The sequence below is a fragment of the Chiloscyllium punctatum genome, chromosome 41 (assembly GCF_047496795.1).
Source record: "Chiloscyllium punctatum isolate Juve2018m chromosome 41, sChiPun1.3, whole genome shotgun sequence".
Classification (NCBI taxonomy): Eukaryota; Metazoa; Chordata; class Chondrichthyes; order Orectolobiformes; family Hemiscylliidae; genus Chiloscyllium; species Chiloscyllium punctatum.
Window position 1 is genome coordinate 29677946 of NC_092779.1, and position 22205 is coordinate 29700150.

A 22205-nucleotide genomic window follows, 5' to 3' on the forward strand; every position below is an offset into this window, starting at 1 on the left:
CTATCACTGCTGTGGGATTGCAACATAATTCTCCTCGACCAAAAACACTGCTTCCTGAGATGTATCCCATTCAACAAGAAACTGTATCAACATTTGTGATACTGTTATGTGGCATGTAATTGCAGTGTAGTGTGAAGCTAATTATTTTGAAAGTTTATATTCAAAGCATTTTCTAATGTTATAATCTGTCAACGTCATTAGAAAGTGAGCATGGCTTCATGTTTTTGCATCCGAAAAGAGATGAATGGAGCTTTGCTTAGACTATTAGACTCTGCAATTGGCACATTTTCAGTGTGAAGTATTAGTAACACTTTGCTGTTATCAGGTGTGCATCATATACGGCTCAATAATGCACAATTAGATATCTAGTCGTTTTTTGTTTTGTTTTTCTTGATTAACTTTCAATCTCAGTTAGCCCACATATACTTTATTTCAGTGACTTCAGGCAGTGTTACACAGTGATGCTGGACATAAGTGATTTGGAGGTGGAAGAATGAGGTTTGGGAAAGGTCTTACTTGCAAATCTCCTGCAACTAACTTATTTGTCTTGTGCTGCTTGAGTCATTCTAAATAAAAAATGACGAAAGGTTTTTCATTAACAATATTTTTCTGCATTTTGAATGGTAATTGGGATTCTTCAGTATTTGCAGTTTAGTAAATTTATTTAATTTAACATTTCAGAATAGTTTATGGTGTAAGAGTTTACTGAAACTTCAATACTATAATGCTTTTCTTCTTCATACAGATATATGTCGAGTATGTCGTTCAGAAGGAACCCCAGATAAGCCACTTTACCATCCTTGTGTGTGCACTGGCAGTATCAAATTTATCCATCAAGAGTGGTAAGTTTGATATGTTGCATAATAGACTTTATCAAACAAAATTGTGCAGAACAGTTAAAGTATTGTAAATAACATGAAAACTACAAACAACTTTCTGCCTACCTTGGTTTTCTTGAATACAATTGCATAAATATTTGTACCAACTAATTTTGAAATATGTTTGTAGTTAATTAAAAGTCAAGAGTGTGGTGCTGCAAAAACACAGCAGGTCAGGCAGTGTCCGAGGATCATGAAAGTTAACGTTTCGGCAAAAGTCCTTATTCAAAGTTCCGAATGAAGGGCTTTTGCCAGAAGCCGTTGATTTTCCTGTTCCTCAGATGCTGCCTGATCTACTGTGCTTTTCCAGCACCACACCCTGGACTCTAGTCTCCAGCGTCTGCAGTTCTCTCTTATGCGTGATTAATTTAAAACCTAGCCATTGGCAGTCAAGGTGGGAAATTAAAACAAGAATATTGAATGGTTCCAAAGTGATTCAAAGTATTCTATTTTGTTTATCTAATGACTGAAGCATTTAATTAGTTGACGTTAGATGGAAAAACTCAATTTAAAGCTGAACTAATATCAGGAATGTAAAATAAAAAAGCTAGAAATGCATAGCAATTGTATCAGTATCTGAAAAGAAAGATATTAATCCTTTGTAGCTTCTAATTAAATATTTGAATTGTTGCTGGCCTGGGATTTATTCAGGGAGAAAGTGAGGACTGCAGATGCTGGAGATCAGAGCTGAAAATGTGTTGCTGGAAAAGCGCAGCAGGTCAGGCAGCATCCAAGGAACAGGAGAATCGACGTTTCAGGCATAAGCCCTTCTTCAGGAAGGGCTTATGCCCGAAACGTCGATTCTCCTGTTGCTTGGATTCTGCCTGACCTGCGCTTTTCCAGCAACACATTTTCAGCTGGGATTTATTCACCCAACCCTCTTTCTGAGCCCAGGAGAAGTAAAATAATAATGATGATGCATAGGAAAGCCATTCAGCATCACCAGTGCCGCAGTGCTAGTTGTTTGGTAGATCTATCTAATTAGTTCCACTCCCCTGCAAGATTAGGTGCCAGCTAGAAAATTCTACTTAGTTAATATTTGCATCACAGTCTCCAACATTGTAGCACTCCCTTAGTACCACTTTAAAGTGTCTATCTGGAGTATGTACTCAATTCTGTAGAGAAGAATAAATTTATAAATTTCTAGTCTGAGTGAGATTATTATAAACTAAGACAAGCTGAGAACTGAGCTGGGGGAAAGCAGTGGCATGGAGATAATGAGGCCCAGTTTTCTAAAGAGTGGCAATCTCAAGAAGATTGTCGATCTGGCTTTTTTTTATGAGCGACGAGTTCAGTGCTTCTGAGTGAAGACTCCACTCAGCGCCCCAAATAGAGCTGTATTTTTATTTTGTCATTTTGGTTCTTTGTACAGAGGGTGAACTCTGCCCCCTTTCAAGACAATCAGGTGCATATTTTAAAATCTAAAGGCGCTGATGGTCACTTTGACAGCTGCTGTCAAACCATGAGTGCATTAACTATGTGTGATGTTAGGAGCTGGAACTGTAGTTGTAGGGGTAGGAGCTGGAGGATATGATGTAGAATAGTAGATAAATAAGATGCTAGCTTGGATTGCATACCAGGCAAGTAGGGTGCCAGCCAGCTGGGTAAGGGACCAGCTACTAAGTGGATAGGATGCTGTGAGAAGATGATAGGTGGGTGGTTATGTGATGTAATGTTTTGGGGATGGGGGGGGAGGAGGTGTGCTTGAATCCTTCATCCCTTCCCTTATCATTGCAGTTTGTTAGACCTCCTTTTGGGTCCAAAATTTCTCCCAATCCTCAGACTTTAAGTAATCTGTAGCATTCTTAAAAATCACTTTTCTCTTGGGGATTTGAGCTTTGGAGAAATGTTATCAGCAGCAAACCTTGTAATATTTATTTAAACACTAGCCATTGCCTGTCTACTGTTAAATCTTTGCCTATTTTGCAAATCATCGATAGCCAATTTATCCTTCATACCCTCGTAATTTCCTTTTGCTCTGATTTAAGACTCTAGTTTCAGAATGAACAATTCCACATTTGTGCAAAATTCTCCCATACTGTGGTTACTATTTCCCAAAAGACCTTGCTCAACACCAAATCCAAAATTGTCTGATCTGTAGGTGTTCCTGAAACCCATCTTGTGTATGTTCTAGGGATTGGTACTCTACCATAGTTGTGCAAAATTGGTTTACCCAGTCTATATTGATCTTGTGCTGAATATTAGTACTATAGTTCAGTGTTCTGTTAACAAGTCCCACCAATATGGACTACCCTGTGTTGTTTCCTAGCTCTGCCCAAACAGTTCTGACATCTTGAGCCTTCTCTCTAAATCCTAATCAATAATGAGTAGTTGTCTTGTCTGAGTAGGAGTGCCTCTTTTTTTTTTTGTTTCTTTTATGTATTCTGTTTCAGCCTGTTACTCCCAGTGAATCTTCTGTTAGGTAAGATTTTTTTTAAATTTCATCATTGAGCTGTCATTTATTCCGAAATTCGAAAAATTCCAAATTCTGAAAACCAGCTCATACATTTTTTACATTACTTACAGTGTGGAAACAGGCCCTTCAGCCCAACAAGTCCACACCAACCCGCCAAAGCGCAACCCACCCAGACCCATTCCCCTACATTTACCCCTTCACCTAACACTATGGGCAATTTAGTATGGCCAATTCACCTAACCTGCACATTTTTGGACTGAGAGGAAACCAGAGCACCCGGAGGAGACCCATGCAGACACTGGGAGAATGTGCAAACTCCACACAGTCAGTCGCCTGAGGCAGGAACCCAAGCATTTTGGATAAAGGATTGTGTACCTGTACTGCAGTTTATACAAGTTGCAACTGTTGGAAATGAAACTAAACTATACACTGTTAAATATCTGCTTGCATGTAGTAGAAAATGTGCAAATATAGTACGTACAATGAGGATTCATTGAACAAAAATCAAAACAAACTTTATTAAAGAATGCATGTGGGAATAATACTGCTAATGATTTTTTTTATGGTATGGAGAAGCTGTCTTGTTGGAAAATTATTTCTTTTTTTGTAAAAAGAGAAGTAAATATCCACACTTGACAGTATTAATATTTTTCACTTTCTTTCCAGTTTAGTTCAGTGGCTCAAACACAGCAGAAAAGAATACTGTGAATTATGCAAACACAGATTTGCTTTCACACCAAGTAAGTACAGCGGCTAAGATCTCAGTTTTGTGTACTTTTCAAAGATTGTTCTGGTCCTGCTGATTTTCTATCAATAATTATCTTAAGCCACACATTCCATACAGCTAGATGGTTCATCAAGGAACTTGCTTTGAGCCATTGATGCCCTGTTGTGGTCAGTTAGTTGATTTGCTTTTGTGTCCTTCCATATAGTAGTAGTATGGTTGGGATTGAGAATTTAGCAATGTCGGTTGTCAACTCTTGCGCTCTTCAGTACTGTTTGTTCAGGCATGGTTTGAAATAGAGCATTCAGATTTCCTTTTGTCGATTGAATAAAGTGTTTGCATATTTAAACAGTTGAGTTTCCATATTTTCACACTTCAAGTTAACTTTGATTTGATCACAAAGCAGTATGGGGGGTGTTAGTTGGAGTTGCCCCTAGTTCCAGCAATGGAAACTGTCAACAGTTACAACTGTATTTTTGCTTTAGATAGCATAAACGGGATGAATATAAACACAGATTATCAATTGTATCCAAACATGGCAAACGCTATATACTCTCGATCACGTCTTTTTATCTTGTTCAAATTACATACATGTTTCAATTTTGAACTGCAGTCTTCACAGATTTGTATTTGTTTCAAATTGGCATCAGGCAGTTGTGTACATATTATCTTTTGGTAAGACTCAGGTTCACTAGTGGTTACTGGAATTGTCCAGAATAGAATTAGAAGCTTATAGCTGGTCTTAATTCTTTTGATGAATATAGCGATGCTTTCTCAATATATGTTTGTGTATCCAATGCAGAAATGGGGTAGAATGTCCCAGCAGGAGTTAAATTTAGAACATTGGAAGCCATGATACTTTGAGTATATATGTTTTATGGAATGAATGTAAGGTTACTAAATTTTTTTCAAAAGGGAAACCATCAACTTCACTGGTTTTTTTCATACTTTCTATATCAAATACAAAGGAATTAACCAAGATGGCATATCATATCAAGCGCAATTAGGGACAGGCAATAGATGCTGGGCAGCCAGCGATGCCCATGAGCGAGTAGCAGGTTCATGTGCAGCTACAAAAATTGGAATTCTCATTTATTGTAATGATGAATATAATATAAAATTAAGAAAAGTTTGCTATATTGGTCAGACCACATCTGGAGTATTGTATACAATTTGGCCTCCTTATTTAGGAATGGACATGCTTGCATTAGAATTAGTTCATTTCTGGTTCACTTGAAAGATCTGGTGTTGAGGGCATTTTGTTTTAAGACAGTTGGAAATTTCCAGTGGATTTTAGAGGTAATTTTATTAAAACAGTTAAGATCATCTGGGGACTTGATAAGGTGCATACTGAAAGGTTCTTTTCCCATGTGGAAGAGACTAGGATGTGGGGCCCTCCAACTACATTTAAGATGGTGATGAGGAAAGCATTTTGTTTGAGTTTTTAAACTGTGGAATTAATTCCCAGAGAGCAGAAGGAGCAGAGTCATTGAACATTAATACAGAGAGCGAATCTTGACGACAAGTGAGAGTTTCAAGGATTGGCCAAAAAGTGGTTTTGAGGCCATTGTCAGATCAGCTTGATCCTATTCAAGGATGAAGCAAGCTCAAGGAGCCAAATGGCCTACTTTTGTTTTTCACTTGTGTGTTTATATATTATCAAGTAACTTAAGCTTATATTCCTCATCTTCCTCTTCAACTTCAATTGTTTTCTGAATGTGTCATTTAGTCATAGAGATGTACAGCATGGAGACAGACCCTTCGGTCCAACCCGTCCATGCCGACCAGATGTCCCGACCCAATCTCGTCCCACCTGTCAGCACCCAGCCCATATCCCTCCAAACCCTTTCTATTCATATACCCATCCAAATGCCTCTTAAATGTTGCAATTGTAGCAGCCTCTACCACATCCTCTGGCAGCTCATTCCATACACATACCAACCTCTGTGTGAAAACGTTGCCCCTTAGGTCTTTTTTATATCTTTCCCCTCTCACCCTAAACCAATGCCCTCTAGTTCTGGACTCCCCGACCCCAGGGAAAAGACTTTGTCTATTTATCCTATCCATGCCCCTCATAATTTTGTAATTTGCCATGGCAGGGAATATGCCATTACTCCATTCCTTTCCTGTCATTTTGAGTGACTAACCTAGATCAGTAATGATTTTTGCTACTAGTCAGAAAGCATATCATAATTTCAATGCATAAAGAGTGGGTAGTCTGGGGATTTGGGTTTTTTACTCATAGAGTAATGGCGACTGATATGGTGGGGCCTGATTGCAGGGCTGGGTAAATCTCTGGGAAAGGAAGAGTTGTATTAGTCCTGGGAGCTGAGCAGGGGGACCCTTCCCTTTTGCATGCCAAGCTCTTGACAGAGTCCAGCTGGATCCACTTGTGACTGAGAGGTATCATTGATTTAATCAGAGGCCACGTGGTTTAGTGCTGAACGAGGGATATTTAGTTCACAGCAAGGAAACATTGCTTTATTTTGGAGGCATTTTGCTGTGGTTAGTTATTTTTAGGAAATTTAGAGATGTAAAGGCTCTTGTTTCTCGGGGAGAATTGAATGCTGTCGTGAGGTATTTATTGGATTTTAATGCTGTGGTGGGCTTCATGGGGGATAGGTTTGTTCATGTGCTGTGGTATAGTATGAATGTTTTAGATGGATTTAGATTTGTGATGAGACTTGGGGGTATTTAATGATGTAGTCAGAAGTTGTGGGGTTTGTTTTGGGGGTGAAGAGCTCTGGTCTGGTCTTAGGCAGTTTAGTATGGAGGTGGTATTTTACTTATGGAGTTAAATTGCTTCAGGGCTTATTTTACTTTTGATTTGTCAAAATTGATGTTCTATTAAGGGAAATTTTTAGGCTAGGTGAAGTTTCATCTGCAGGCTATATCTGGAGGCCCAGGGATGGCACATCCAGAGAACAAGATTACATCTACATCTTTGACCCGGATTCTGTGGATTGATCTATTTCTACATTCTCATGAAGAGTTAGTGGTTAAGGAAGTAAGGCAATTCAAAATCTGGTGAGTCATATACAGGCAGTTTGTTTTCCTTCAAGCTAGCACCTTCCAACAGTTGCTGCAGTCAACTGATCTCCACATGTTTAGGATTTTGTCTTTCTTCCGCACATTGGTCAGTGAGGCTAAGAGCTGGGTCCAGAGGTTGAGAATCTGGGCTCTATAAAAACTTGTCTAGGCTACACTTGGAAGCTGGAATGTGAGAACTTCTAAACTGGCATGAATGCCAACCCACATTCTGCAGCAAGTGTGTATAACTGACTAGGAGCTACACAATCTTTGTGTCAACATCGCTGTTTTACAATAAATAAAGTTAGCTGTCATAGGCTGTATTTGTGATACCAGTTGAACTGACTGCACGGAGAACGTGCTGAGACCACCATGAGCGTAGTGTATAGCTTTAAGGTTAGAGGGGAAATATTTAAGAGACCTGATGGGTGATGTGTGGATGGAATGAGCTGCTGGAGGAGGTGGTGGAAGCAGGTACCATTATAACATTTAAAAGATATCTGGACAGGTATATGAATAGAAAGGATTTGGAGGGAAATGAGACAAAAGCTGATAAATGAGACTGGTCAGCGTGAATGAGTTGGATCAAAGGTCTGTTTCTGTTCTGTATAACTCTGACTCAGTAACTTATGCCTCCAGGGTGAATTCATTTCAGGTGTTGGAGCAGTCCAGAATGGTTGGTGGCCAGCATGCCATCCAAGACTGGGCAAAATCAATAATAGACATTGCATTCCTGAATGTTTGCCTAGCTAACAATGCTCATATCCTGTGAAAAGAATAATTGTTCTTATAAATGGCTTGGTTGGCTGCTGCCTTGGTGATGGTGCTCCCATAGTGATGCAAAGTTAATGAATTTCAAGATATTGTCTTAACCCCACGTTGTTAGTTTAAGGTGTCATAAATAGATCAAAATTATTTTCAAGGACTCTTGAGACTTCTTCACAGATTGCCCTTTGTTTCTCAGGACCTTTTTTTGTTTTCAGATCCTTTTTAGTTCTCACTAATGACTTAGTGCAATTAGAAATATAATTATATTTTAATTTTATGCAGAATTTCCTTTTTTGAATATAAAAAATAGGAGAGACTATTTATTAACTTTACCGTGGAATGATCTGAAACCCTCATTTGTGCTCTGATTTGATGTATTTGACACTCATCTTGTGCTCCTTAATCCTGAGGTTATGTAATGTTCCTGTGAAACATCTGGAAACATTTAATTATCTCAAAAATGCTAAATCAGTTTAATTTGCTCTATCGGACTTCATTTACTCAGATGTAAGTGCCACTTTCCTACTCTCTTCCCCCCCCCCCCCCCCCCCCCCCCCCCCCCCCATCTGCAGGGTAATTTTGCTAATGCTAAAACTTTATCCAGGTTGTGCGTTTGCTAGTTGGCTTTGGCTTAAATTTCTGGAGCACATCACGCTAATTTCCATTCCTATCCCCAAATTGGGTGTTAACACCTTTGCTTCCTTCCATCTTCCCTTTTAACAAGCTTAGCATGATCTGAGTGATCAATGGAGGAACAGCCTATTATAACTTGAATGAAAAATATGAATGTAAAATAAGAAACCTTATCTGATGTAATGTTTTATTCCTGTGTAACTTCTCATTACAAATGCACCAATAAAAGAATGCGGATTTCTTTTCAAAGTACAATAGATCATTATATTTCTAACAATCATTAAGATTTTTGATGCTAGCTACACCTAGAAAATGTGTGTTCTGCTCGACTGTAAAGTTGCTTTTGGCATAGAATGCTACTGAACCTGTGCGAATTTTGTCCTTTTGTAAAGCTCCCATTCTCGATTCCTTACTTGAGTATCGGGTCGGAGAGATGAATGTAGTGCTACGTTAGAGAGACGGTAGATTTAGAGTTAGACTGAGTATTGCTTCTGAAGGAGGCAAAGCCTTCAGATGCAATGTTCTCAGTCCAACACCCAATCATCTCTGAATGAGCAACATGTATGTCTGATGATCTAAAAGCTTTTTGGAGCCAGCCTCAGGATCTGTGAAAGGAATATCAGAATCACAGGAAGTGTTTCAATGGTGGATGACCAGATTTTCAGATTTTCATTTCATTTCCGTTTGCCGTTGAAAAGGATAACTGAAAACATCATAAGTTCTGCTTCTCTTTCATCTATTGGGGTCAATTTTCTTCCCAAATTGTTGCTCAGTGGGACAAATTTTAATTGACAGTCAGGCGCAACCAGCAAAATTCCTAGTCAAGTATCAAGCCCAGGTGGTTCAGCATTTCAAAATATGGAAAAGAATGGCTAATGTAATCTGATCAGATTGTTTAATGTGAAACTGATAGGGCAGGATTACAAAGCTTAGTGCAGCTAAGTACAAATGTCTTAAATATCGTAGGTTTGTGGGTAGCCCTGTTATCAGATGTGTATCCTAATCCCTTACAAATAAAGGATCTTAGAGTAAATCCAAGTCTTGATAGGAAATAATGAAAGGTTAGTAAACATCTGGAAGTGAAAATTAGTTTAATGACTTGGGTGCAGTGCAAAATCAATTTTGAGGTAGACCAGTATGTTTCCAAATTATAGTGAACCAGCTGTATATTTCTGGTATTTTATGTCCCTCTTTTGAATAAGGAATTGTTTTTTTTTAGCATGTAAAGGACAAGTTTAGACCATAATCATGTCAAGAAATCTTCTCTTGACCTTCTCTAAAGGCAACAGCCTCTGTCCTCTAACATATCCGTGTCACTGAAGTATTTTATCCTTGGAACTATTCTTGTGAATAAATCTGTTCTTGCACCCTGCCTCATGGCTTCACATCTTTCCTAAAGTGTGATGTACAACATTGGAGATTGACCTCAACTGGCGCAATCTACAATTTCATTACTTATGTACTCTGGCAGGTGAAACTGAACTCTGATTTTCTGGTCCAGAGATAGTGATGCCACTGTTGGCACCATGAAACCTTTGTGTCCAAGACCATGTAAACTGTTAATATGACAGCAGTGTTTTGCTGGACTGGAGGTAACAGGGTGGTGTTTGAAGTGTGATAGGGCCTAAGTGAAAACAGCATGGAGGGAGAAATTATGAATGCAGAAGCACAGTAAAGGCAAAAGTCATGAATTGTGCTCTCTCAAGCATGGACTAAAGGGAGGGCTTATTGTATGATATATGTTGCATGAGTCTGTTAAAAGTGCGAAATGGACCGAAAAGGAGATCACTTTTATTTTGAACTTGAACCTGCAAGCAAATTTCAGGCTTTGGATGACTGCTGCAAAGATCTTAGCAGTTGACAAACTTGATATCCCTAAATTTGTCCATTTAGTGTCTTGGACTCAGAAGGATAAGTCAAAAGGACAAAACATTATAACTATTCCATGCTCCAGTACACCAGTGAATAACGTTATGGGAAACTTGCCAGTTTTGTTTTTACTAAAATTATGAACTTTTCTGTCTTGCCAAAAAATGAAATTGGTAATGTTGCAAAATGACTTGAATTATCAGCTTGTTATAATTGCAATGTTGGCACTTCTTTTCACTAACATAACATGCTTGAGAGCTGTTTGGTACAGGATTTTGGTAAATGCTGTATGAAACTTACTGTATTCAAGAAAACTATTGAAAATATCTAACAGCCCAAATTTTTTTTTCCCCAAAAATTTGCGTTCTATCTGAGGAGTAATTTCCAATTGTAAAATCAAGGTGAATTTTCCCTGATTGTTCAGTGACTAATCATCTAGTGGCAGTGTTGAAAATAATTGAAAAGAATAACAGATTAATATGGTCTTTGTTTGGAGCGAATGGACAATTCAAAGTGCTTTGTAGCCATTGAAGTACTTTGGAAGTGGAATCATTGTTGAAATGTAGAAAATGTGGCAACCCAGTTAGCACTTCGACAAACGTCTCCGAAAAGGATTCTGATAATCAGTTAATCTGTTTCGGATATTGACTAAGGGATAAATATTAACTGGAACATTGGGAGTAATGCCATTTTCTTCCAAATTGTGTCGGAGGAATTATGTACATTCAACCAGAAAGGAAGTTGGGGTTTTCTAATTAACAACAAATGAAGCTAATGAGACCACCGCTGTTTATAAACATTATGACGCTACCTTTGGGCATATTGACATGAATAATCTTGTGTTAATTTGTTGCCACGGTTGGAGGATTTGAACTATAGGGAGAGGTTGAATAGGCTAGGGCTGTTTTCCCTGGAGCGTCAGAGACTAAGGGGTGACTTGTAGAGATTTATAAAATCATGAGGGGCATAGATAGGGTAAATAGACAAAGTCTCTTCTCTGGGGTGGGGGAGTCCAGAGCTAGAGGGCATAGTTTAGGATGAGAGGGGAAAGATATAAAAGAGACCTAAGGGGCAACGTTTTCATGCAGAGGGTGGTACATGTATGGAAAGAGCTGCCAGAGGAAGTGGTGGAGGTAAGTAGAATTGCAACATTTAAAAGACATCTGGATGGATGTATGAATAGGAAGGGTTTGCAGGGATATGGGCCAGGTGCTGGCAGGTGGGGCTAGATTGGGTTGGGATATCTGGTCAGCACAGACAAGTTGGACTGAAGGGTCTGTTTTCATATGTACACCTCTGACGTTTGAATTTTAGCTGTAGGGAGGTAATGAGCCTCTGTTAACTAAAGAGATGGTAGTCAGATGTATTTTTGAAAGTCTCTGGACTGACCAATTCAAATATTTTCATCATTATTGCATTTATGTCATATTGGTCAGAAACAAATTGGTTTTTCCAGTTAAAAACTATTACAGCACAAGTTTAACATCAACTTCTTCCATTTTGTACAATGCTGTACTTTTTCAAACTTAATGTCTTCTAGAATAAGCACATCAAACAATGAATAAAGTACATCAAGACAGTCTAGTTTTTGAAGGTGAGGACGAGGTGTGGCTCCTAATTGCCACTGAGAGATCGCAAGAAACAAGCAAATTTATTGTAATTTTACTTCAGTTTTTAATTAAAATGCTGATGTATGTTTAAAAGTGGTCATTTTAATTTGCTAGAATGTTGTGTGGCATGGAAGTTAATTTATTTAATATTCAACTGTACTGAACTTCCAAATTAATAATTCTAACATGGATTGATGCTACCTTAATCCAACGATAAAGATTTTGTTTGGGCTTATTTGGATTGCACCAAAATTTCGTGTATATTGTACTTCCACAGAAATACAGAACAAAACTTGCATTAGCTTTAAATGTCAATCTATTTTCTGTGCTGTGTGGAGAACAGTTTGACAGAGATTTGGATTTTGCAGTTGTAATGGTGACAAAACACTATTCATTGCCATTAACTTATGAAAGAGACTTGCAATAACTGTAGGTATCTGCACATCCTGAGTTGAATGTGGAAGTTCTAAAGTTGCTGCAAAGATTTCTTCCCTGCTACCCTATAAGATGCACTGAATAAATCCCTACAAACAGCAAACTTTAAAAATTGCTGAATTGGTGAAAATGTATTCTTTCACGTTATTTTCAGTATTAAATGTTATGAATAATGCAATACGATTGCACTGTCTCTCAAATCCAGTAGTCAATAGGTCATAATATAAAACATTTTTTCAAACTACCAAGAAAGTCAATTAAATACCTTGTCCATATCAGGTCTTAAATGAGATCAATCAATTGGGTTTCTTATTAAACACAATTTTGGTTTATTTTCAAAACAAAACTTAGTCAGTGAAGGAACAATAACACAGTCAGCCCAATAGATGTATGAATGTTTATACTTCTAAATATTCCAAAATACATATACACACGTTCTCAACCACCCACCCTCCCTCCCTCCCCTTGTTTTCAGAATTGGGAGATATCAGCTGACATCTTGTTCTTAGCAGACTTCCCTCCATCTGAAATAGGTGAAAGAGAAACTTTCTCTCCAAGCTAGCCACTGTTCAAGAACGGCCTCAGCAAGGCTCTACTGTTAGCAGTCACGTGACTTAGAAGAAGCTTTGCTTAAAAAGAGCCATTAGTGAACTTCCTTCAAAGAAACCACTCAATGTTGATAAAACTTGAAATAAATTATTTTTGCATTGTTCTTCACAGCCTGATTCTTTCATGCCATGTTGAAGAATTTGATTATCTTAGCATTTAAAGATCTCCAAATGTTGCATGTGACTCGTGAAATATAATTTGGTTTTTTACATGTAGCAGTGTAATAACACAAGCTAATGACACAACTTCTCTAGCCACGGACAACTTTTTTTTATCAACTATGATGAATTCCAGGGAATTTCTTAAAGTGTGTTTCATATTCATGTCATGTTTTATTTCTAATATCTTTGTCCCACTTGTCCACTCACTGGAAAATTTGAAAAAAAAATCAATTAATTTGTTTTACTTTAAGGTTCATATGCTGAGAATTCTTAAATGTGATTGCTTCTTGCCCTGCTTTGTTATTCCTTTTGCTAGATATTGTAGATCCCTTGACTTGGCATCAGATTACTTTTAACATTGAGAGGAGTGAAATTCACATGAGTTTGCTATGTTCTTGAGGGTAGGTTTCTTCAAGGTCAGGAGCAAGTGCTGAATTTGTGCCAAAGTCGCAAAACATAAACCTGTAATTTTTTTTTACTCTTTCTTTCTATCCGCAATGTCAGCTTTCACTAGAAAGGTTCATTTCATGGGAGCAAGACTGAATATAAACATTGTCCACAGAAAAGAAAGGACAGCGCATTTACCATTTGAGTTTGGTTTGTTTGTTTTTGGTAAAATTATTCTGCAAGTGTAGAATTGAACAGCTCATTTAGCCAATTATGCAATATCTTGCTTGGTGCTATCTACTCTAATTCTATTGCAGTGCTTTTTTCCTCAGCTTTAAATGCATTAATTAATGTCAGGGATTCTAATTGTATTTTATAATTATGGTAAGTTTCTGCTTCACATTTTGTTTTAGTTTAACATTGAGAGCCAGTAGTATCCAGTGCATATATCTAATGTTGCTAGCTTCCCTTTTAAGTTCATTTGTCACAGACCCAGATGATGCAGCAGGTTAAACTTCATAAATTATTCCATTTTAAAAGAAAGTTGCAGTGTGTGGAACTCATCTTCCTGGAAATGAATTTTCAAGCTATCGCCTTCCTGAGTATTTTACAATGAGCGCTTTGTATCCAAAAATATATTTCAAAGATGTTAGGCATTCTAAATAATCATTTTTTAAAAATGTTTTAATGAATATAAGTTTATTTTTTAAAAACTTGTTTCCTTTCCAGTTTATTCTCCAGATATGCCATCCAGACTTCCAATTCAGGATATTTTTGCAGGACTGGTTACAAGTATTGGTACAGCAATAAGATACTGGTTCCATTACACATTGGTGGCCTTTGCATGGCTGGGAGTTGTACCCCTCACAGCATGTAAGCATTAAACTACATTTAATACAGTTTCAAATCATTATTGACATGTACAAATGAAATTATAGTGCATTTTTGAATAATTTTTAGAAAAGTTCATTTGTTTTCTACATTTTATCTTAAATTTCCTAATTATGTTCCAAGTTGGTCAATTGAAGTTACGTAGTGAGGTACAATAACATTTTGAATGATATACAGTTGATTCTGCTATAATACATTTCTTCAACACAAATTAGCTTTAAGGCAATAGGTCTATTTGTAGAAAGTGAACTGTCCTTACCTGTGTTGGCTATAATGCAATTCCAGTCCCATTAGTTTAAATGGTGCTGCTGTTGCATGATTTTCTGAGAACCCGAGAATGAAACTATTGCGTTCTATCAGAACGGAATGTAGAGTCAAAGATGGCCCTCCAACCCATCATGTCCCTACCAGTTCTTTGTTAAGCCAACTCATTCTTCTCAGGAAATTGATTCTCCAACTTTATTCATTCAAAAGGAATAATGGAATCTGTTGAATAATTGTGGAAAATAAGATTGTTTATTTTTAAATCTTATTTCCTATCCCTTTTACTAGTTTTTCAGTGTTTGCTTTGAGTCTTGAGCCTTGTAGAAGTTGATGAAGCATGTTACAATTAAAGGCATTTTTGAGAAACTAAAATTAAATTCATTTCATTTATCTTATCTGAGGTGGCGATTAACTTCCGGTTTGTACATGTTCTACTGAATAAACGAGTCATAATAAATATTGAATTTAGTATTATAAGATAATTTCCTTCATTGCATCCTGATTTAATCCATTAGATTGTTCACATCTATTTGACAGAACTTGGACATTTCCATTGTTTTAAATGAAAACTTTAATTTGTTCTTAATTCTGCTATGGCTTCTATATTGTGAAAACTCTTTAAAAGTACCTTTCACTTCCTAGTCTCCATTTTGGCTTTTGTTGAAGCAATCATAGCATCAGTGTGTAGGGGTCTGGGATCACATTACCATGATGCTGAGGAATGTTCCACTTTGAGCATGCCAGTGAGTTTGATGTACCACCCTCTTCCCCATAACTGCAAAGTTTAAAGCCAGATAACATCATTGAATTGGAGACCACTTGTGCTTGAAGTAAAGGTCTGAGACAAAATATGGTTGTCCAAACTGATTGATTCCTCAATGCGGGAACTGTCCATAGCTGACAACTCGTTATGATTTTGACTGGATTATGAAAATGACTACAAAATAGCAGGTTATTCTGCATCTGTATTTGAACCTGAAAATTGTGTATTTTATGTTGAACATCTCTAATGCAGGTCTCCATTTCCCTGATTTCCCTCTCTATAATCGTTTGCAAATCAATTATCATCCATAAAGTAATATATACACGCACACAAGATGAAATTCCTGCATTGACTTGCGCAGAGTCTTTGGTACATTTTGCCAAGTTTGACCTGTTTCTTCACTAAAATTTGACTGTTACTAGTTATGCATAATTTCTTCTACATTTTTTGATTTTCATTTGGAAATGTGCTGAGATCATCATTTTGAAATGTATATGCAAGGTAATGACTGTGCCAAAATGGTGAATGCTTGCTGTTTTGTGTAGGATGAAAATTTAAAATATTCTATTCAGAAAGACAATCATAGCTCAAGTGACATTTCACACTCCCTTTTTTCCCCTATTTAGGCCGTATCTACAAATGCTTGTTTACTGGCTCTGTGAGCTCACTGTTGACACTGCCACTAGATATGTTATCCACGTAAGTTTTTTGTTTAAAATTAATTTTATGTAACAGCATATGTACAGAAAATATCTAGTTTCTTAATATATTGAGACTTTAAATATTATTGGTCTCCATTCACTAAATGATTTGAAGTTTGAAATATTCTTGAATACATATGTGGTAACATAATCTTTTCTGTTCCAGTTTTTGTATGCTTCCTAAATCATTCTGTACAATAAGAGCTGGTATTTATTCAGATTTTTTTCTATATAAAACCTGATCATGATTTCAGTTTATTTCTATACGTTTTCTTCACATAGAGATGTCTCAAAATACTTCACACCAGTTGTTTTTTTGAAATGTAGATACCTCTGGTATGGGGAAACGCAGGAATTGACTTTTAAACACCGCACTCCCATGCGCAACAAGATAATTTCACAGCTAAGCTGTTGTCATGCTGGGTAGAAGGGAAATGTTGGCTGGGACAAAATAAAGAATTAAACCTGTTCTCTGTAAACAACAAAAAAAAGCATATTAATGTAAAGGGGAGGCATACCTGTGAAATGAACTATCAGAGCAAGGAATTATTTTGCCAACAGGGAAATACTCTACTACTATTTTTCGGGCTGCAAACTAGTTTGTCAAGTAAAAATTTATTCTTAGCAGCTAATGTGCAGTGATTAGGTTCAGCATTTCCCAACGATGTAAACTTGGTTGTGCAACCTGATGTGATGTAAAGAGTTTAGAAGAAATGTGTCCAATGTTTCATTCTACAGTTCTCTGTCCTTCTGGTAACCACCAGTCCAAAGTGCCGAGCTTTGTTTCCATGTTCGGTCTAATGAATTTCTCGTCTGAAGCACAAGTACCATTAACATAATTTTTAATCAATCATGCCAGTATGTTAGTGCCATGTTTCATTCCTTTTGTCATTTGTGCTTCCAAGGGAATGACTCTGCATTGCTGGCTTGTCAAATGCTACTGTAGTGCATTCAGCTATTAGTGATACTTGTTATTTTCAAACAACATAATGTTATTGCAATGCTTTCGTTTTCCTTTATTTCCTCACCCTATGCAAATCTCCCTTCTGTCATCAATTTCAATTTGGTTCTGTGAAATCAAAGTTCAGAAGGTGTTTTTGAATGAATTCTAGTAATTAGCACAAGTTAAACACTGGTTTTAAACAATTTCTGATGTGTTGCTTAATTTAACAATTGCACTTTTAGACCTTTCATAACTGATAGCACTTCTGGCTCAGATACTGGTTTTGTTCAAGGTTAGCCAATTTTGAACTTGTTTATTTTTAAATTTACCCATATGTGGGGAAGACTCCTTTAATTCAGATATGGGGCTACAGATTTTATGAATTGTAAACTTTGCATCATTTGTTTGAGCCACATGATATGTACAGATTTGCCCAGTTGTACATTATGCATTAAAATTTCAAATCCCTTTTAAATGTAGAACTGATTCTGCATATTTAAACTTCTGTTCTGTATATTTCCAGAGAGAATCTGCTGGCAGACTCTTTGCAAGGTTGTTTTGTGGTAACATGCACACTCTGTGCGTTCATTAGCCTTGTGTGGTTGCGAGAACAAATTGTGCACGGTGGAGCTCCACAGTGGCTGGAACAAAACCAGGCCCAACCGCCCAATGGAGTTGGACAAAATGAGGTAGGGGCTATTGAAATGAATTTTTGTTTTTGTTGCTGGAAGTAATAAAAGATGATGTAATTCAACCTTTCATATGTGCTTCTGCCTCATATTAACATATTATTTGTATCCTTGTCTTGTCTATATTATGTAGTTTAGGATTTTAAAAAGTGATTTTCTATCTTTTAAAATCAAATTATTTTACATCTTTTAAACATAATCATTTCAGTTTTTTTACACTGTTGCTCTATGTAATTATCCATCAGTCCCAAGCAAAGTGCTCAGTGGTCAAAACATGAATTGTAAACAAGACTCTGTATACTACATTGTAATGCCAACTGGCTACATGGTACAGCAAATTCAGAAGCACTTATTGTTTGGCAAACTTATTACAGTAGATGAGTTATGTTAAGAAAAAGTTGTAGACTGCAATGAACTGCATCATGTAGATACAGACTGAGTAATAGTAATTAAACAGGTTAACTAAACAAGTAAATATTTCTCTCTGTTTCCATAACGGTAATATCTCAGCAGCGACGTTAGTGCAGTGAATTTAAATGCCCACTTGTTCTTGTGCTGTAATTTGTATATAGGCTTAAAGAGAGATACAAAGTTGAGAATTACACATTGGGTTTTGACCTTTCTACTCCTTCCCAACTGACCTGAAATCTTTTGAACAAACCAATAACATTTATTCAAATGTTTAATTATTGAATTTTGTGTAATTAATTAGCAATTTCAATCCTGCAGCCTCCAGCAGCTCCCAATGCTGCAGCTGAGAACCCCCAAGCTGCTCAACCAGCCAACCAGGCAGCAGAAAACCCAGCTGGTGCTGCTGGGGTAGCTCCTGTAGAAGCTGAGAATGCCAATGTTCGGGTAGACGAGGGTGAGAATGAGGATGATGAAAATGATGATGAAGATGATGATGCTGTAGTAGAAGATGGAGCTGATGCCAACAATGGTGCTCAAGGTATTATGGGTATATCAGTAGTATGTGACTTCAATAATTTAAATTGGTGCAAACCTTTCCTGTTCCAAATCCAAGAAGAATACTTTGGTGGTAACGCGTTAGTCAAGAGGTTGATATAAATCTGTTCATTTAATCAATGATGTCCTTCTAAAAAACTGTAACTGCTACAAGTGCTGGTTTTTGCATGCCATGTGCCCACCCACGAACAGCCATTTAGTTGTCTTCTGTATCTTGCCCAATGTCAGGATGTGCCTACATACCCAAATTGCTCATGAAAATTACAAATGGGGTTGAATGAGTTCTTTGAGTAAGTTCTTTATCCTTCCTAGAACATTCCTTCTGGCCCTCTTTCCAAAATGTCCTAGTAGTTTGTTGTCAATGTTTATGTTGCAAAGTTCCAAACTGACTTCAGGCTCACAGCAATCTGTTTGACTCTTAACTGCATTTTAAAATGGCCCAGTTTGCCACTCCATTGTATCTAACAGGTTAAGCTTCAAAAAAAGGTAGGTGATTGGCATCAGAAATGGCAACGCAACGACAAACTCTGTCCTTTTGACCCTGCTGAATCCTCCAAACTAAGATCTGGGTTTAGTGCCAAAATTGGGAGGATTGTCTCGCTTGTCAAGCAAGCAGCCAGTCATAGCCATACTTTCAGAATTATACTGTATAGTAAATGTCCCAGATATTGCCATCACTGCTCCTGAGTATGTGCTGTCCCACCAGCAGGATAGACTGAACAAGGTTGGTGCCGCAGTGGTTGGGAGAGATTTATCCTGGGAGTGCTTAGTGTTGATTCTGAACCCCATGACATCTTAAGGTCAGATATGGGAAGGGAAACTAGCTACTGATAACCACATACTGCACCCCTTCCACTGATGAATCAATATTGTATTTTGAGAACCACTTAGAGGAAAGAATGTTGCAAGGAAATCGGGGTGTACTTTGGGTTGGGGATTTAATGCCTGTAAGTGTCTCAGCAGTACCACTGCTGACCCAGCTGGCCAAGTCCCTAAGAGCATCTTTGCTAGACTGGGTTTGTAGCAGGTGGTGAAGCAATAACAAGGACAAGCATACTTTACATAATCCAATCTGCTTGCTGCAGATGCATCTGTCCATGACAGTACTAATGAGTGACCATTGCATAGTCCTTCTGGAGATAAAGTCCCACCTTTATATTCAAGATGCCTTCTATCATGTAGTCATGCGTTAAATGGGATAGATTTCGAACAGGTTTAGCAGTACTATGGGCCACCAGCAGCAGCAGAATTCTACTTCAACGCATTCTGCAACTTGATGGTTTGGCATTGCAATCAAGAGTGTGACCAGTACTGATTCATTGGAAAATGCAAGAGGGCATGTCGGATGCAGTTCCGAGAATTCCTGAAAATGAGCTATTGACCCGGTGAAGCTGTATCACAAATGGCAGAAAATGGATCGGATCTAAACTCTGCAGTCCTGCCACATCCAGTTGTGAATGGTGATGGATAATTAAACAACTCACGGGAAGAAGCATCCCACAAATATCCCTGTCCTCGATAGGTAGGCCCAGCACATCCGTGCAAATGACAAAGCTAAAGTATTTGCAACAATCTTCAATTGGAAATGCTTAATGAATGATCCATCTTGGACAGGTCCAAAGTATGTAGGATACCAGACTTCAGCAAATTCAATTCACTTTATAAGCTATCAAGAACTGGCTGAAGGCGGTCAATACTATGAAGACAATGGACCCTGGCAACATTTTAGCAATTGAAGAAGTACTGCAGAAGTTGCCACACCCTTTGCCAAATTGTTCCAGAAGAGTTAAAAGACTGTGTTTACTGAATCTCATGAGAAATTGTCCAGGTATGCTATATACAATTAAGCAAGTCAAATCCAACCGGTCAAATAGCACCCTTCAATTTACTATCAGTCATCAGTAAAGTGATGAACAGCATATATATATATAAAAAAATGAACAGTATAAGACAGCACATATTTTCTCTTTTGAGACTCTCTACGGAAATTGAAGTTGACACTGCTCTGATCGTAACCCCAGGAAGGTGTTACAGTTTGAAAATCATGGATATTGTCAAGCCATGCAATAAAATGTTGCTTTTTAGAAGCTGTAAGAGGGAGAATTTGAGCCTAACAGCACTGAGACTATTTCAAGTTAAGGAAATTCTGCTGATGACAGCCCTCAGATTCATTGAGCAGCACAGTATTCAAAAGCGATAAGTTACTAGAGTAATGCAGAATGTAACAATCATCCAGAGTCTGTAGATAGAAAGCATCCGTCCCTCTCTCCCGCCTCTGCCCCCCCCACCCCCCACCCCTCTCCCGCCTCTGGCCCCCCTTTGAAACTTCCTTGATTTTTCTGTATTCTTTTTCTTCAAAGAAAAAGTTGCACAAGAATAGATCTGAATTCTCCTGTTCAACCATCAAATCAAATGTCAGTCATTGTTCTTCAGGCAACAGTGCATTATCATTGTAAAAATCATAAGGAGTCTGAGAAATAAAACTTTCCACCCTATGGTCTGGACTTTTGATCTTTTGGAAATTTGTTTACCCAATGTTCTTTTTCCACTTGTAAATATTAAAAGGTTTTGTTTTTTGTAGAAAATCATAGAATCCCTGCCGTGTGGAAGCAGGCCATTTGGCCCTTTGAGCCCACACAGCCCCTCAAAACAGCATGCGACACAGGCCAACCTCATCCCTAAAGCGCTGCTTTTCCCATTTGCTAATTCACCCAGCCTGCACATCTTGTACACCCATGAGCAATTTAGCAGGATCACTTGACCTAACCTGCACATCTTTGGACTATGGGAGGAAACAAGAGCACCTGGAGGAAATCTATGTCGACACTGAGAATGTGCAAACTCCACTCTCACAGTTGGCCAAGGCTGGAATCCTTGGCGCTGTACAGCAGCAGTGCTAACCACTGAGGCACTGTGCCACCATTTTTTCTGTACTGTTGTGATTGTGTTTATTTGGTGTTTTGAGGGTGTATAGTTAGCAGAAAACAAAAGTTTTCTAATTTTATGCAATGTGAAACATATTACAATATATTACCTACGTTAATGTTGCAACCTGAAGGCAAATGAGTTAGCGATATTGTCACTGGACTGGTAATTCAAGATCCCATTTCTTGGACATGGGTTTCAATCTTGTCAGGGCATGTAGTGACATTTGAATTCAAATAAAACAAATCTGAAATTAAAAGCTACCCTCATGACAACCATATAATCTTTATCAACTGCTGTAAATATCTGTCTCCTTCATTAATATCCTTTAGGAAAGGAAATCTGCCACCCTTGCCTATTATGACAATGAGAGTCCAGACGCAGAGCAGTGCAGTTGACTCTAAATTGCTCTCTGAAATTTTGCAGAAAGTAACTTAATTCAAGGGCAGCAAGGATTAGTGATAAATCCTCGGTCAGTCATTACTGCCCACATAGGAACAAAAATAATTTAAATTGGTCATTTTTATGGTCTCATTGGGATTT

General features: G+C 37.7%; 1 protein-coding gene across 2 annotated transcripts in view; it reads left to right on the forward strand.

Annotated features, from left to right (window-relative positions):
• The window catches only part of marchf6 (membrane-associated ring finger (C3HC4) 6), a 99315-nt gene that overhangs the window by 38149 nt on the left and 38961 nt on the right, over positions 1 to 22205 (forward strand). For both annotated transcript variants that reach the window (XM_072560650.1, XM_072560651.1), the window contains exons 2-7: positions 746 to 842; positions 3961 to 4034; positions 14250 to 14393; positions 16065 to 16137; positions 17606 to 17771; positions 18501 to 18720. In XM_072560650.1, the coding sequence (XP_072416751.1) occupies positions 746 to 842; positions 3961 to 4034; positions 14250 to 14393; positions 16065 to 16137; positions 17606 to 17771; positions 18501 to 18720 (774 nt within the window). The remainder of the gene's footprint in view (positions 1 to 745; positions 843 to 3960; positions 4035 to 14249; positions 14394 to 16064; positions 16138 to 17605; positions 17772 to 18500; positions 18721 to 22205) is intronic.